At 36.1% G+C, this 18,069-nt stretch overlaps 1 protein-coding gene across 1 annotated transcript; it reads left to right on the top strand.

Annotated features, from left to right (window-relative positions):
- The first annotated feature begins 621 nt into the window (after positions 1-621).
- Positions 622-7,202, top strand: LOC145238780 (ankyrin repeat and protein kinase domain-containing protein 1-like). Its single transcript, XM_080102044.1, has 6 exons — positions 622-841; positions 1,878-2,327; positions 4,440-4,672; positions 5,492-5,665; positions 5,854-6,048; positions 7,113-7,202. The coding sequence occupies exons 1-3, from the start codon at positions 642-644 to the stop codon at positions 4,660-4,662; spliced, it is 873 nt and encodes a 290-aa protein (XP_079958170.1). The 5' UTR covers positions 622-641; the 3' UTR covers positions 4,663-4,672; positions 5,492-5,665; positions 5,854-6,048; positions 7,113-7,202.
- Positions 7,203-18,069: the final 10,867 nt, after the last annotated feature.

The raw sequence follows: 18,069 nt of genomic DNA, 5'->3' as shown, positions 1-18,069 counted from the left end.
GCGACAAGCACTGGATGTAGCGGGCCCGCAGTTTTTATACTTGCGAGAGACGCGACACAAGCACTGGCTATAGTGGGCCCGCAGTTTTTCAATTGCATGAAGTGCTGGGCCAAGCGGGCCAAGTGATCCAAGTGGGCTCGCAGTTTTAGACGTGACCGGTTTTAGAGTTGCCTATTTTTATGTTACCTAGCCCTGCTCTTCATTCTGGTACTTCAATCTATCCCCTATCACTTTTCGAAATCCAGTATGTGGAGTTTTGTAAGGCAGTGATTTTTGCACCTTTTTATCTTAAAAAAATTCGCATGTGCGTTCTGCTTTTTCCGTATTTACGCTTCTTCCCCCTTTTCCGCTTATCATCAACCAAGTAACGTAACCAAGACTTAACCGAAACCAAGCAACAGTAAAACGCTCCATGGCAACGCGTCTGCATTGACGTTTTGCGTGGATAAACAACGACGCTTTTTTGCCAAACAATAGGAAATAGAGTTAGCTGCGAAGCTACCACCCTCCCTAGTTCACTTTATAATTTTAAAAAAGTTACTAAAAGTACAAGCTAAGCAGAGAAGACTGCAACAAATCATCACATTTTTATTAGATGCTGCAGCATCTCATATCCAGTGCTTTATCATCAATTTTGGTAGATGCTGCCCAGTGGTTTATCATCTAGGTTGAAGCAGATTGACTCCAGTAAGCTTAAAACAAGCTGCACACATGTTGACTATCTTGCATGTGGTGGATATGCTACAACACGAAGATGTCATTTTAGGCCTATTGGCGAGACTGTTGTCAAATGCTTTTGTCTAACTGGAACTTTGAAGAAGCAAGAAGAAACTCTCATCAAGTAAGCAGTAGGTGTTTTGTGTGTAAACTGTAAACATCTTTAAAAATGAAAGTCAATGACTGCAGGATTTATTGTTTCTTCCCTGATAGATCTTAAAATAATTATGTCAGTTTTGATTTTACTTGATTAAAATGAGTGAATTTTTTGAACAGTGCCCAAATTAAATGAAATTTGGACAGTTTACAGATATATATTTGCATGATATATATTTTGATAACATGATATATATTTTGATAAGTTGCAGACAGTGCACACTGTTTCGACCTATAAGGTCTCATCAGTGCAGCTGGTGACGGGAGATAGGCCACATTGGCTAGTGTAGCCAATGTCTGCAGCTTATCATTTAATGGCTCGATGCTTTTACATGGTATATTGAATTGTCAATGATGTGTAACACTGTAGCCCAATGGTTTACCCTACTGACCCCTAAAATAGGTGATTTTTTTAACAATCTCAAAATTTAATTTAATTTGTATTGTATCTAGAATTTGCCATTTATCCATGTGGATTGTTTTGTTTTACTCTATTTTGCCACTATTTACCCCCTTTTCTTTAAAATAGAATATTAAACCGAACACTGTGTTTTACCTAACTATACCAAACTTTTTCATGGAACCCATAAGTTTCCGTCTGCAGAAACAACTAAAGTTATGAAAGCAAGTGGCTATTACGGAACCAAATATAAAATAAGGGAATATATTAATGTTTAAAAACAGGTTATAGTGTATATGCAATCGCAAAATGTGCTAAGTCAACTTTCTGATTATTTTGTAATTGCATAAATCTGTATCATTCCTAACTTTTAATGCAGCAACATTATATTTTTGAATGTAATTTTGCAAAGTTAACAACTCAAAGGACAATCCGACAGAATAACAAATATATTAAACTGTAAGCACAAGTGTTTAAATCTGCACACATACAAATATCTTTCTACAACTGATTACAACCTTAGTAGTAGCACTTTAAGGTGTTCCTATGTTTGTTTATTCTCATCGTTTAGCGACAAATAATTTTACTTTTTTTAATAAATTAGTTTTAAGCGGGAGGCTAATGTGCTTGTTCAACTGGAGCATGAAAACATTGTCAAGGCTTATGGTTTTACAACATGGAAAAGGTACCTTGCCATTGTCATGGAGTATGTACCTAATGGAGATTTGCATATTTTTTTGAAAAACAAACAAATCGATAGTATTGGATGGGGTCTTCGTTTACGGATGGTGAAGGAGATTGTTTCTGCACTTGCCTATTTGCACTTTGGAAATAATCAAAAAACATTTTGCCATTGTGATCTGAAACCGGACAATATCCTCATTGATCAGAACCTGTCAATGAAAGTCAGTGATTTTGGATCAACTAATTTAATTCGGGCTGGAGAATTTATGAGTACTGCTGCTGAAGTCCCGAGAGCAAAACAGTATACAGTGCTATATGTTGCACCTGAATTTGATTGCAATAATCCAACACCAGCACAAGACATGTACAGGTCACATACATTTTTTGCTTCAAGAAATGTTTATTATTATGGGTCCCCTTCTATGAAGGGGACACATATTGTTTTTGTCCGTATTTTTTTTTCTTTTTTTCTTTTTTCTGTCTAACGCTGGTTTGTTAAACGCGTTTGGTCAAGAAAGAATGCTTCAAATTTATTCAAATTCGCACAGATGTTACATACTAATCCAAATTTGATCCTCCTGAAGTTTGACCCCCAATGACCCAGCGGTTCACCCACAGGCCCCCAAAACGTAAAAAAATTAAAACGGCTGTACTGACTAAAGTACATCATCTAGGAGTTATGTGCTCTGTTGGTTGGTGCAATGTGATGTTTTCTAAAGAATTTTCTAACTTTTAACAGGATTTACCCATTTTTACCCCCTAAACCCCAAAATATTCGTTTCTGTCTAACGTTGGTTTGTCAAACGCGTTTGGTCAAGAAAGAGTGCTTTAAATTTATTCAAATTGACACAGATGTTAGCTATTGTTTAAAACCTGGTTCTCCTAAAGTTTGACCCCAAATGACCCAGCGGTTCACCCACAAGCCCCCAAAACGTAAAATTTGAAAACGGCTGTACTGACTAAAGTACATGATCTAAGAGTTTCATGCTTTGTTGGTTGGTGCAATGTAAGGTATTCTAAATACTTTTCTAATTTTTTATTGGATTTACCCATTTTTTACCCCTTTAACCCCAAAATAATCGTCACCCCTTAAATCCCGAAATAATCTTATTTGGTTTCAGGCCAGAAATACAAGCCCTAATGTGCTTAAATTTTAAACAATTGTTTGCAGTAGGTTACTGGTTTAGTATTCAAAAATTTGCCTTAATCGGCCAAATAATGACTTTCACAGCCCATAGTTTGTGTACACTGTCAGTCAGACAGAAGTCCCAAGGGAGTCATTCACTGGTTTACGATTAAAACGGTTTTGTGCAGAGCCGGAGTGCTCAGCTTGACATCCGGACAGACGTTTTAAGTGACAGTCTTTTCAGTGATTAGAAATCAGCTGTTTTTGCGCAGCAATGCCATGTCGTTTTATAAGTTATCACTCGCACTTTCAGCGAACGTTTTACGCCTAAGACGCAATTTAAATTTGATAAAAGTGCTTCGGTTTTGTAAATGTCAAGCAAAACATTGTTGATCAACATAAAGGTGAAAAAATAAACATAATTTCTTTTTATCGCCGTGATAAATGGTCTTTAAATTCTCGTTGTCAGCTTGGCCGCCACATGACCACAGGTCACTAAAGGTCAACTTGTAGGTATTACAAACACAGTTAAGATCGAATTTTCGTCACAACGTAGCTTCATTATTTTTGACAAATCAATACTCAAATATAAATTAGGCAAACCGGTATTGTTTTACACTAAGTCTGCTTGCTATTGAAAAAGGGTGTCAAAAGAGGTTACTAAAGGTCAGTGAGAGGTTACTAAAGCTCAATGGTAGTCGTTTTGCGAAACAAAGTTAAGTAAAAAACAATTTGTTATGTATACCTGTGCAGCAAATGGCTGTTTAATTTATAGTGTCTGTAATATAACTATTAAGGTTTTGTAGGAAAATTTGTTTAAAACCCGACGTTGGACGACAATATCTGGGTCGAAGCAAGAGATTAAATTGAAGTATTTGCATCGTTTTTTAAAGTTTTTGTAATTTTATGACAATAATCTAAAAATCACCGCAACATTTGTTTACCGTAAATCCGCACAAACACGCGTGTGGGGACCCATCAGTTTTTGTTTACAAAAACAATCATATGTGTAGATCAAATGATGTGTATAGTAAATTGGTAAATATCGTATAGAATATATATATAAAATGGAAGTATATCAGAAAGCCACTCTTCTAGTTATCTTTATATCTATTTTTTGTTCAAGTAAAGTATATTTTTTGTTATTTACCTACTTCTGCGTTTAGTTACCAATCTACAAATATGTACAATGTAAATTTGTTTCTCATATTTTAAAAATGAAAAGTAACAAATTCCAATATATATATTAGTTAGAATCATATAAATTGAATCCAAAATTTATGATGTAACCAATTTGTGCTACATTTTTTATCCAATAAAAATATTTAAACAACAAAACTATACTCATTTTTTCAGCTTTTCAATGATTGTCTATGAGGTGTACACCAGAGTTCAAGTGTACAAAGGTGGTCGAAATCATCCTTGTTTAGAAAGTGAGATAAAAAATGGGCTGCGACCCCAATTGTGCAAGGTTAACAATATAGAAAGCAAGTTACAGGGAACGGAAAAGTACATATCTTCTCAACTTAAAGATGTAATGATCAAGTGCTGGGACAAAAACTGTTCAAAACGTCCATAAAGTGATGAAGGTAATTACACAGTAAAATGAAATGAAATTCAAAAATACCACTTACAGTTCCCAATCATCTCCTAAAGTTGATCAAATGTTTAAACAATGTCCAAGTTGAATAAAATATAAATCATTTGTAAATATGTAGGAGATACATTCCAGTGCTACATTTTACAGCCAAGGCCTGAACCTAGATTAAGCAGCTAAATCTGGGAGAATTTTTTTCTGTTTAGACCAGGGGTTCCAAACCTGTGATATGGTTTTTCAGGTGGTACGCGAGAAGCTTCGTTTTTTTTCAACCAAAAACTGGATTCACAGCGTTACATTTTGTTTAAATGATTTTGTTTGAAAAAAAAAATCCCCAAGCCCATTCTTATTGTTGCGTAACTACTTCTGTTGTTTCGTATCATTACGATCTTCAAAATACAGGTCATGTCAAATGTCAACAAGAAGCACAGTTGCTTTGAAAAGCCGTACAACGCTGTGGTACAGTGGGCGTTAATTATGTCAAGCAGCGAAAATGAAAAATCTCATTAAATTTAGTTGTGGTGCTTTAGTGTCACTTTAGTAGGCCATTATTCTTCGGAATAAAGATTCGATCCAATTAGTAGTTCTGCAAGAAATGGTACGCGTAGCAGTACAGAGCGTCAAAGTGTTACAAGATCGTAAAATGGTTGGGAACCCCTGGTTTAGACTCAACACAACCCAGCATAAATGGAACCCTATGTCTTGATAAATACCAGCCCAAAAATATAGCTAAAACAAAACAATCACTGTTATTTGCGTAATAGTGTGCATGGAGTAGCAACATCAAAACAAATGTTTTTTTTTGTTACAGTATTGGAAAGGTTGTCAAATCTGTTAAAATGTCTAGTAAAAACAAACAAGATTAACATAAAATCTGAAGTCAAGCAAGTGAAAACATGTTTATCTCACTGCCCCTCAAAAGAAAAACACAGAGTTGCCTTGGACAAATTTGAATTTCCATTTAAGGAAGCCTACTGTGATTCAGGTTAGTCACCTTTAAGTCTGTCAAACATTTTTGAAACTTTTTGTGGGTGGCAAGGACTTATGCATGTCGGTTATGTTTAACATTTACTGGTAAATACCAAAATTTTTTTATTTGATTGTTATTTTTTTACAAAATTTAGACAAGCATAGCATTCAATTACCATCAAAGGCATTTTTTATGTAATTTAGATCATCGATCTGGAAAGGCTTTTTGGCTAATCAGTGCCATTTTGGTTCTTGCTTTTGCTGTGGCTTGGGGTACTTTTGTTCTATTTCAAGACTCTGACCAGGGGTTGGTATCAAACATACCTCAACAAACCTCTAAAACAAAAAGACAACTGCATCTCAGTTTGTTTGAAGAGGGTACAAAAATGAATGAAACTGGTAACCTATGTTGTTTTTGAAACAGTGTAGTCTAAAAAATATGGTTACAATAAACCAATATAACAAATAGGTTTGTATGAAAGGGTTACGTAGCATTCCATAGATTCCACTGAATTTTGCTTAATTGCCCCATATTATAATATTACAGCAGTCCCTTTCTCGAAGGGGACACATACTATTTTGGACTGTTTTTCTATTTCTAAAATGTTTCAACTGTTTGGTCAACAAAAAGTGCTTAAAACTTATTTAGGTTTACAAACATATTCGTTAGTTATCCAAAGTTTAACCCCAGCAAGTATTTTAAAGCCTATTGTGACTTTTAGTTTGATTTGCCCATTTTTCAGGTTTGAAATATTCTTTTTTAGATTCACTACATGGCTTCTTAATTTTGACATGAAAAGAAATTAAAAAAAAATATTTTGAATAATTTAGAAAAAACGTTGTTGTTGAAAGTAGTAATTAACTGCTGGCTATCATTCCTTGCAAAATACCACATGGGGAGGGGCTGCTACAGGTCCATGAATTTTGTGAAATAAAGTTAGGTTTAGAATAAATCCGTAAACCTTGGCCCAAACCTTTTTTCTTAGTTTCTGTTTTACTATCTGGGTTTTCCTGGAGATTTTTTGTAATATTTTAAAAACAGGCCAAGCATAACAGAATCAGGATAAAGCTAGGAGGATTGGGAGTATTTTTCTTGTTCTGTATTACTATTTGCAAATTTGTAAAATTATAACATTGTAAAATAAATACAGACAAAAATTTAAAAGTCTGGGTTGTTGCTTTCTGCTAACTTGTCATTTGGAATCTGAAAATATTTGCATATGTGCTGGACCCATTCGTTTTTACTTGCAAAAACAATCACGTTAGTAGCTCAAATAGTGTGTATAGTAACACTTTTTTAAATGGATTTAGAAATTTACAATGTATAATACAGGAAAGTCACCTGGTTTGATATACTTTTGTACTCCTCATATTTAATTTTAATAGTTTGGTGCATTGGCTTGTTAAGTTTGGAAACATTGTGTGAGCAGAACTTGTAACAGTAAATTATAACTTTATTTCAGAACAAAGAGCTTTATCCCCTTTTGAAACAATGATAAAAATTACAGAAACAAGCAAACAAAATCGAAAAATTATTCAGCAATTAGAGAATATTTCAGGTAAGTAACTCAGACATACTGACTTTAGTGGAACATACTGTAGACCAGGGACCATGAACTTTTAAAACCTAAAGGCTACCTTAAGATATCAAATTGGTTCGAGAGCTACAAGTTCAAAAACATAAACATGTTAAAACAATTTTAAATCAAATCAGCTCTGCTATTGCTGTGTGTAAAAAATAATTGCACACAGTGACGCAAAAGTGGAAAAAAACAAAACTTTGCAATATCTAATTCCTTCTAAAAAGTTGTTTTATTCCTGACTGGAGTGACTCCAAAGCTATGGACTTCAACACTAGACTAGGTCTGAATTAATAAAAGCACCGCTGCACATTTTTTTAAATCTACCCTTTGACTTCATGGTATCACATTTAGTCGCTGGTCCGGGTTCTATACTTGCCCCCTAGTAAAAACACAACTTTAAATTTTAAATACTTTTTAAATAAATGAGGCCCAACTGACTATTTCTAGAAGCAGTCCTGTAGATGACCAGGTGCCGTCGGGCAAAGGGTTGGTTACTTAACCCTTGTACTTGACTGCAAGTCTGTGTTTCTCAACCTGGGGGTTGCAACCCAATTTAGGATCATTTAATTTGTATTATAAACGCTTTCCAAGTGTCTTTTATTGGCATAGTAACTCACACCACAATTTGTTTCAGAATTGTTACAACAGCATTTGCGATTATATGCTTCTATAAATTTGGTTTTCGGCTTTACTTGAAATAAAAAGCACACATCGTGAAAAAGTGAAGGGTGATGTGCGCCATGACCACAATTTTAAGGTCTTGCTGAAGCTGTTAAATTTTAGATGTTCACATTTTTCTTTGTGTTTGAACTGGGGTCGCGTTGTGTTAAAAAACGTCCAAAGGGGTCGCAAATAAAAAAGGTTGAGAAACACTGCTGTTAACAGTCACAAAGATTCTTAGTACAATTTTATTTTTGTTGTTTCTTATCATGTGTTTAATCCAGGCCAGTGGTTTCAACCCTTTTCATTTCCATAATCCCCATTGACACTGCTCACACGATCTTTGTCTGTTAATGTTTCAGTAGCAGGTGACACTTGCTCAAACTAATGCCATGTGCATTTTTCATCAAATGGATATGGTCTGTTTTTAGTTTTATTATTTCCATTTTTAGAAAAGCAAAGTTTGGCTCTTGAATGGTTACTTGAAAAAAAATATTTTCATGCTGTTGAAACAATGACGTCCACAATAATGAACATACAAAGTGGAAATATGAAAGCTGCTGGAGAACATTTTGACACCATAAAAATGTTTCATAAACAATTGGTGAACGCTTCAGAGTTTCCATCACAGATTCGAAAAATGTACAACGCTAGGTTTCAAGCTATTTTTGCTACAATACAATACAAATTTCAGAACATGAATGAAGCATATCAACATGCCAAGGACGCAGTTGAGTTAATGATCAGTAATAACTTGGATACAGAAACTCATGATTGCTCATTATTAGCAAATGTGTATACAATTTTGCATAATTTGTTTCAAACTAAACAGTTTGCAGATCCTTTTGGAAATAGTTTTGCTTTAGCACAAAACTATTTGGCTTGTGCAAGTCGTGCTAAGAATGACACAATCCAACAAAAAGTGGCACCTAAATCTTAACTCGAGAGAAATGCTACATAAACTGTTGTTAAGTGATGCAATACACGCTTGGAACAGTTTTGATTTACTATTTTGTCATGATTTTCATTGAATTATTTGTTAATCAGCAGCAGTATTAGCAATATAATTGATCTCATTTTTGCAGTTTGTTTTGTAATTTTGTTTAGTTATCTTAGTTTGTTATGAATTATTATCATGCAACTTCTGCTCATTTTCTTAATTTTACATTTCTATCCCTTTTACTGTCTTGATTATGATTGAGTTGTCAATTTTGATTGAAACCCTATCTTATTTTTTCTACACCTCTACATCCTTCTGCTTTGCCATACACATGCCGCAGATTGGACAGTGTATTAGTATGGTTGTGTGCTTGCACGTTTTCTTCAGTTGCATGCACAACTGGCAGCTAGTTTTATTATTTTATTGTTTTACTGTTTTGTCGCTTTTTACACTATTTGTTCACATGAACTGAAAATGCCAAACTACTTCGGTAAAATATATATTTCGTGCAAACATCATGTATAACGGTCAATTCTGATTATTTTACACACTGGGTTTCAGATTATGTTGAGGTAGAGATACAGTAATCATTAGAAAGCTGCGACTGTACTGTGGGGGTGGGGGGGTTGATTTGAAACTATACGTTACTTTTTACCTACATAGTTAACTATGATTAATGTGAATTTAACTGCAATGTCCTTTTATGACATTTTTCTTTGCAACTAGTGTCCTGGTACGTGTTGTTGGGTTTAGCCAGGTTTCTTAAGTTGCATTTGTTTGCGCTGTGTTGTTATGCGTTAATTTCACGGAAAGCTTGACTTCTACACGTACTGTCGCCGAATATAGCTTCGGCGTGAATTGGTTTTGACGTCAAAATAGCGCATTGTGGTTTTACAGTTCGTTGTATGTTTAGTTGCCTGAGTGATTGCTTTCAGTTCCCGTGTTGTTGTTTTTCTTTCGGTTCTCCAAACCAGGAAGTCGAACCGGAACTGAACCCGAACCCGCGAACCGGTTTGAGCGGTTAATTTCATTAAGCCCGAACCGCTAACTACGATTTTCTAAAAACCCGAACCGGAGTTGAACCCCATATTTTGTTTGGCGTTAGACCCGAACCCGAACCGAACCAGTAAAAACTGTAGTCTGTATTATGTTTTGTACGTGTGATAACACTTATAAGGCGTGTCAAAAATTACAGTGCACAGGTAACATTCTTTTGGAGTTTGATACCGCCAGGTAGATGGTGGGTAGAATTAAATCAAAACGATTAAAAATTTAAACCGGTTTAAAAACCGCTAACCGGTTCGGACCGGATAATTTGCCCAAACGGGAACAAAAGCCGAACCCGAAAATATACATTTTTAAAAACCTGAACCGAACCCGAACCGTTAAAAACAAAACCAAGTGAACTCGAACCGAACCTGAACCCAAGATGATGACAAGCAGTTCGACTCCCTGCTCCAAACAGTTGGCGAGATTTGTGTAACTTTTCTACATTTTAAGTTTAGTAGTTAACACAACGCTTTAGTGAAGAAACCGTTGTCTTTCGTCTCTACATTTTACCTATTCACTCAAACAAGATTTGAAACACCTACCTGTATGGAGAGTTTGTTAATTGCATTTTAAGCGTTTTAATTTTCCTCTGACGATCCGCGCTTTCATGGGTTTTTACCTCAAGTTTACTTCTGGCTTGTTTTTTAGTTCTATGCTTCTACCAGAGTTGTAAACGGGCCTGAAAATGGAGCCCGAAACCCGGCCTGAACACGAATCGTTTTTGAAAGCCTGTTTAGGCCCGAAAGTTTGACGACAGGCCTATATACATTGGAGTCTCAGGACATACCCAGACAACTAACACAATAGACAATTTTTGGGGTAGGGTTACCAGACGTTCGGGACTTTCCGGACATATCCGGAATTTTAACGTAAAATCTGTGTCCGGAAATAATTTTCTAAAACACTCTAAACGTCCGAAATTTTAGCGTCTTGTAGCCAAACCTGCAGCAGTTTTCACAATTCTTTTCCTGGGGGACTCAAAGGTCAACGTTTTTAACTGTTGTCTGTGCTGTTTTTCATGCGTACAGCCATACATTCATACAAAACAACTTATCAACTTGAATTAAAGGTTATTTGGTGATTTTTTGCATCTTTAAAGTTGACAATACTCTGTTAATATGACCGGATCGCCCCAGCATGTAGCCTATACCAGTTTTGGTGAACTTGTGATTCTTTTTGTTTTGAAACTTATTAAGAAACAAAACCGACGTTTTATCTCTGTGATAGTAGTTCTTATTAGTGATGCACCGAATCCGCCTAAAAAGGTTAGGGCCGAAACCGAATATTCGGCCATGAGGCCGAATAATTTCGGCCGAATCAGGCCGAACCTAAAATTCCCTTTCTTATGGCAGTTTTCAACTGAACCTTGTGTTGTTGATGTGAGTGAACTCAATTTTGACAAACTGAAATCACTTTCATAATGCGTAGGCTTTACTAAACATATAATATTTTGTAGACAACTTGGCTCGTATTTTATATAAACAACAAATAGTTAGTTTATGATGTTTCGTATGGACGAAAATGACTTTTAAGGCCCTAATTCAGGGGTTCCCAACCTTTTTTTGTCGCGACCCAAATACTTCCCAAAATTTCGTTTTGTGGCTTCTCGCGACCCATAGACATACATTCGTACTATTTGGGTTGTATATTAGTTTGTAAATCAGGAAAGCTTTTCAAAAATTACTGCGCCAGTTTAAAAAATCAAACAAATAATATTCGTTTTCTTTTCGACCAACTTAGAGGTGGTTCAAAGCATTATCAACCAGACAACGCTTAACAGTGATCTCACACAAACATTATGACGTCACAAACATAATTAACCACTATCAAGGCAAATTGTCATGAAATTATTATTGGGCAACAATTTACACCCTTGGGAAGTAATAAAATAACGCTACGAAACGAAGTCAAAGAGGAGATGCTTTTATTGTCACAAAAACAGGCGACCCAACAGAATTTACAGGCGGCCCAACTTTGGGTCGCGACCCATAGGTTGGGAAACACTGCCCTAATTGAATGCAATAAAAAAGTTAGGTTTCAGCCGAATTTTTAAAAAAGTTCGGGCCGAAACCGAAACATTGGAAAACCACGGATTCGGCCGAAATGTTTCGGCCAACCGAAACTTCGGTGCATCACTAGTTCTTATTTGTCAAAAACGGGACTGGATGGGTTGGTAACATGTAACAACATGCGATATCACGCATGTTAGAGTCGCCTAGCCCTAAGATACTTGTTGAAACCGTCCGGAATTTTCTCACGCAGATATGGTAACCCTGATTTAGAGTCCAAAGGCACGTTTCACTAAAAATCTGTTGTTTTTGTTAACTTTTACTAACGTTCCAACTTTGATCTGTTTTTAAACAAATTGTTTGTGGAAATGTTGAAGCTTTAATTGATCAGTATGCAAAACAAGTTAGTTAAAATAACCTCATTTAAAGTGGTCACATCACTTGAGTACCCTACCAATCGCACTACAGCGAGTGAAAATATTGACTTGGACAAAATCCGTAAATAACGCCATTTATAAATGTGATACAACATCACATAGCAATACTGATGCCATAAAAGGCGTTCAACTAAATCAAGGAGCAAGTGAAACCGTTGCATATAATATGGTAGAATTTCAAAAAGCAACTCGCATACCATATGCAAATTAGACTTCCGTGCACTGGTGATGCACCGCAGTTTCGGATGGCCGAAACATTTCCGCCGAATACGCTGTTTTCCGATGTTTCGGTTTCGGTCTGAACTTTTTTGAAAATTCGGCCAAAACCAAGTTTTCGTACTGTGGAGTGATTTTGGTTTGTCATTATTGAGTTTACTTGCATCAACAACACAAGGTTCAGTTTAAACGGGGATTTTCGGTTCGCCCTCATTCCGTCGAAATTGTTCGGCCTCATGACGAATATTCGGTTTCGGCCCAAGATTTTCGGGTAGGTTCGGTGCATCACTACCGTGTACCATTAGTGGTACACCATGCAGGTTGTGCACTGCTGCTTTAAAATAACCACAGCAACACTTTTCTCTTTGCACGTCCCAGAATTAGAATACCGCGAATTGAGCTTTTTATATTTGTTTTAAAGAAATTACAATCATGCTTACTTTATTTTAACAGAATGAGATACGAATATTTTATTGAGCGCCTGCTATGATTGAGGGTAACTTATCTATACCGCTTCGAGGGGTCTGATGTCATGATGGTAAAATCTTTGTTGTGTACACGTTTTACACTTTCTTTTTGTGTTGTAAGCAGCTTGTTTAGTAGTAATTTATAGTTAAACCAAGATAGTTTAAAATTATTTATGTGCATTGTTGCAGCTAGTCTCTTTAAACTAAATAAACGACAAATATTTTAAACGGGCTAAAATTGCTTTATCGAAATGCGTTCAATTTTTCTAACAACTTGAAATTGGTAGCCTACGTAATGTTTTGTGAGGTTTTTGGCTCAGTTATTGTTTTAGTGCAATTGTGTCGCTTTTGCCAAGAGAAATAAACTCAATACATTTTGATAAAGTAAAAATATTGCGTATTGTAGCCAACGTTAAAAACTGTCTGGTCAGCAGGTCAAGAAATTGTACCGAGGTTTTCGGGCATGTGTTCCCGCGAAATCGTTAATTTTGCTTGCAAATAACTGACAAACAATAATAAAAAAGTTACAATGAAGTGTTTATATTTTACGCAGCAGAATTACAAACACTTATGTACACAGATAAGATATTTGTTTATCGATCAAATGTGTTCACAGACACTGTTGGCTTGGATGTTCCAAAAAGTTAATGCATCTGTTGTTGGGAGGAAACTCCAGCTGCTGAATAAAACTGTCCACATCATAATCCCATTTGTCAAGGTAAAAAAAGTGATAGCATCTTTCACCTTGGGCCAGAATCTGCAAATTTGTCAAGTAGTGATTTGCGAGGACAAACTAGTTTTAAACAGTTTTCAAAGTGTCCCTGAGAGGTGATATGTACAAATATAACCCATCAACAATTGTTGATCTTAAGATTTTTTAGAAGTTCAACTCGTACATTAACTAAACTTAGTAAGGCGACACGTAATCTTTGTAAATAAAGTGTCAAAGATGGGCAATAAAAGCAGCGTGACAAGAATACATACATTTACTTTACCTTCAGAATATATTTGCAGTTGCTTCGCAAACCGATTCCAATGACATACACATGAATGTTATTTTCTATGAAAATATTTGACCAGTTTTGAATGCTCTCAATCACAGAATTGCTTGAACTTCCATAATAACTATATGGCCTCCAAAAACACACAGTTCGCACAACTGTAAAAGAAATCAGCGTTTGATTCTACGGAACAGTCTTTTTATCACAAGTTGTATTTGTTAAAGTATTTGGAAAAAAGAAAGACTAAAATTAGTGTTACCCGTCTGTAATCATAATCACATCTTTTTCCGCATTGACATCGTTCCATCGATAGCTTTTTAGGAATTGATCGTCATACACTGACTGCAGAGCGTTACTCATGCAAGTTCTTCCATGTGTTCTGCTATTATATCTGAAAGTGTTTTTTGTTTTAGTTTAAGATATTTTATTTTGGTCCTGCAACATTGCTGCATAACCGCATTGTGCAACCAAAGTTGGGATTTTTAATCCTGTCGCGGCTCCTTGTGTAACATTTACTTTAACACTGTAAAATCAGTTAAGCACAGCCTCAACATCTAAACGAAAAATGAAAACGCAAACTTGATAAGATTTATTCTATTAGGCCTGCCTGCAAAAAAGTAGCATGCTTTCATGATTGTCTTCACCAGTAATGTATGAATGTAAACCTGTTTTATGAGTGAGGTATTAAAAGGGAGAATGTTAAAACATTCGGCAAGCATGTTCGGTGTACTTATGACTCACCTATAATGTCTTCTACAATTTTCTTTGCCAGTAGGTCAGGGTTTTGTAGATAATAGTTGATTGAAACGTGGGTGTGGACCTTTGCATCAAACGAGATCACAGCAATATGTGTGAACCAGGGGCGGCTCGTGCTAGGGTGCTGCGGAGCTGCAGCACCCCCTAGATCAGTGGTCGGCAACCGCCGGTCCGCGGCCCGGTACCGGTCCGCGAGGAGTTCGTTACCGGGCCGTATAATTTTTAATGTTAAATGCTATAAAACGTTTTGCCCATGTATCCCGGGCATGATAAACTAATTTAAGCGTTTTTAATTTACGCTTTTAGCTATATATTTGTGTTTTTTTGAAGGCCGGTCCGCGATAAAATTTTAGTTTCAAAACCGGTCCGCAGTGCAAAAAAGGTTGCCGACCCCTGCCCTAGATATTTTCACCTAATATTCCTACCACAACAATAATGATAACTTTCATGATACTTATTTTTTATGGTGCTGACTCAGCAATTATTCTTACCATAAACCCAAATTGCTGTAACAGCACCATAAACGCCTATGCTCTGTTGCGCCACCTACCAGAAGTTCTTAAAGTTTTTGTGCCACATTATTACTGCATGTTATTGAGTTTGGCCTGTCGCTGTGCAAGTAAACGAAATTCCCCAATGATACCGTCTGCTGTTTACACCCGTGTACATTATTGCGTAACAACCATTACATCACAATGGAGTTGCTAATTAAGATTTGTATTACTTGTTTTTCTACACAAAACAATGACTAGAAAACTATAAATGTGGCTTTTCTATATATTGCCAACTTATATTTGTCCAATAAAGGCTAAAAATTGAAGCAGCAACCCCAGAAATTTTTGGCACGAGCCGCCACTGGTGTGAACTGTTCTGAATATCTCACGTTGCCACAAAGCACTGCGAAAAAATGAGAAGTTTAGGGCAGTGCTTTTCAACCGGGTGTATTGTACACCCCAGGGTGTACCATAATTTTTAAAGGGTGTACCATTTTGATGGGGTGTACTGGGGTGTACCAGATACAAAATATAATATACCTATGACCCAGGCATCACAATAGGCAGGTTTCAGTTTTAGAACAGACTGACTGGAGTGTACAATATATGGCACAACATGCATCTCAAGTGTACGTTGATTTTAAGTTACAAAACTCTATTTGTGACATCATAATTCAATATTTCACTTGATAATCGTTGTTAATAGTAGTTATTTTTGAAATTATGGATTATGGCTTGTTGGTGTTGTGCTCATCATCATTATTTCTGTTGGGACCACAGATCTAGTGTGTTACAGGGTTGAATAATTTTTTCACTAGGGTGTACAAATTTTGAGTAAACGTTAAAAGGGTGTACAGTTTCAAAAAAGGTTGACAAGCACTGGTTTAGGGTCGTAAATGGATAAACACCCAAAAAGTGTGAAATTGTTTGCAATCCAGTATAAGGTGAACTCGTTTTGAAAGGGTTTCAAAAGAAGCATTATGATGTGTTGTGGAAAAGTGGACTTTCAAACAGGAAACGCACATAAAAGTAAATAAGTCCTTAAGTTGACCTAAAGCATCAGAAAAACGTATACACAATCAGAACACCGTAAAAATAATGGTAGCGTTACACTTTCCATTTTGTTTTACTATGTCTAAGCTGCCCCCTACTCAAATGTTGCTAATTAAACCAGCATGCACAGGCTTGAGGCAAACACAATGGAACGTCACAATGGCTTCTGTGATGAAATTTTGCACTCAAAATACAAGATGTGTAATAATGAAAACATCACAATCGTTTCCTCCGTAACCTTGGCTGGACAATAAGCAATTTGGCAGTGTTTTCAAACTGGAATCATTTGCAAAATTTTGCATACTGCAAGATAGTTGTGCAAAATTAAGCTCGCGAGTTTTTGAAAGAAAAATGGGAAATTGCTTAAAAAAGCAAAATAGAGTAAAGGTAGGAGGAGTTTATACAGTTAATTGTAATGTAGTATGGTTATAAAATTAGGTAATTGAATGTTAAAAGCAGAAACTCAAGGGTCACAACAATGACAACAACTTTAGAGTGATCGAAATTGAGAAAAATAAACCACCTCAACCATTTCACAAGGTAAGTGTTTCTTTCTTTTTGTGTTTAAGCTGCTTTATTACATAACCAGAAAAACTGGGCTGTTAGAAGAATAGAGATTTGAAATTATTTTGTTATGTTTAGATGGTTCCTGTGGAAATATGTAAGTTGAAACCAAAGAGAACTACTCCGGTAAGATAGAAGTTTGGTCTTGTATGTCCGTATGTTTTTCTCTATAGCTCATAGTCATATCAATGCCTTGCAGAAAATACAAGGACGTCAATTGGTTGTTAAAGTTGACGTCCACAGAGCATTTGATGACCCGGATGACAAAAGCGTTGATGAGGTTGATCATGCCGAGGTATAACTATAATTCCGATGTTGCAATATTTTCTCGACGCAGTTAAATTTGATCTTCTCCAACCTGATTCACACCACTAACATCTCAACTTATTCACATTTGCAGAATAAGAAAGGCGAAATCTTTGCAAAAGGAGATACTGGTGGTGAGAAAGAAGGTGAAAAATTACTTGCTGTGAAAGCAGAGGTCCCCGAGGTTGGTATTTTGTCTGCTTAATAAGTTTACATTTTTTATTTGTTTAACGTTAGTATACCATGTGTTTTTTTGCCTTTTCAGATTGTGGAAGACACTAACCGTGCACCAAAGCCAGCGTTGGTGGAAAAGCCCGTGTCGGCAAAATGTCCGGATTTTTCTTCCGTAACCACGTTGCTGGATGAGGTTTTCGAAAGGGTAAGTTTAGGTTTACGCAACTGAAAAAATCGTGTTCTAAGCCTCTCTGCCGTAAACTAATGATGATTGTTCATAATTGCACTTTTGAAGTAGGATTACATTAAACACTTGAAAGCTTGTTACCTTTTTGAAACAACCCTTTTTGCTTTGCAGAACAAGCTGTTACCCTACACAGTTGCCTTTGCGACAAATGTTGAAGGCCCGAAGATGTGGATCGTCCAGTTAGATCAAAATCTACTCGACAAAATCGAAAACCTCCCAGAAATTTAGCGGGGACCTGCTAGTTAAAAGACAATGTGCGAATTGGCTCTAAACAAACTTTTTATTTTGCATGTTTAATATTTTAGACCGCATTTACTTATTATCTTGCATGATTTTTGTTGTTAATAAACCTGAAGTATATAACAGTTTTTGGTCACTGATGGATTTTCGATGACTATGCTTTCACAAAAGTTACTTTAATTAATGCCATGGTTCGTAAAGTGGGTGTTATAAGCCAAGTTTA

The sequence above is a fragment of the Phallusia mammillata genome, chromosome 7 (genome assembly GCF_965637545.1).
Source record: "Phallusia mammillata chromosome 7, kaPhaMamm4.hap1.1, whole genome shotgun sequence".
NCBI lineage: Eukaryota > Metazoa > Chordata > Ascidiacea > Phlebobranchia > Ascidiidae > Phallusia > Phallusia mammillata.
This window is presented reverse-complemented; position numbering and strand designations above follow the sequence as displayed.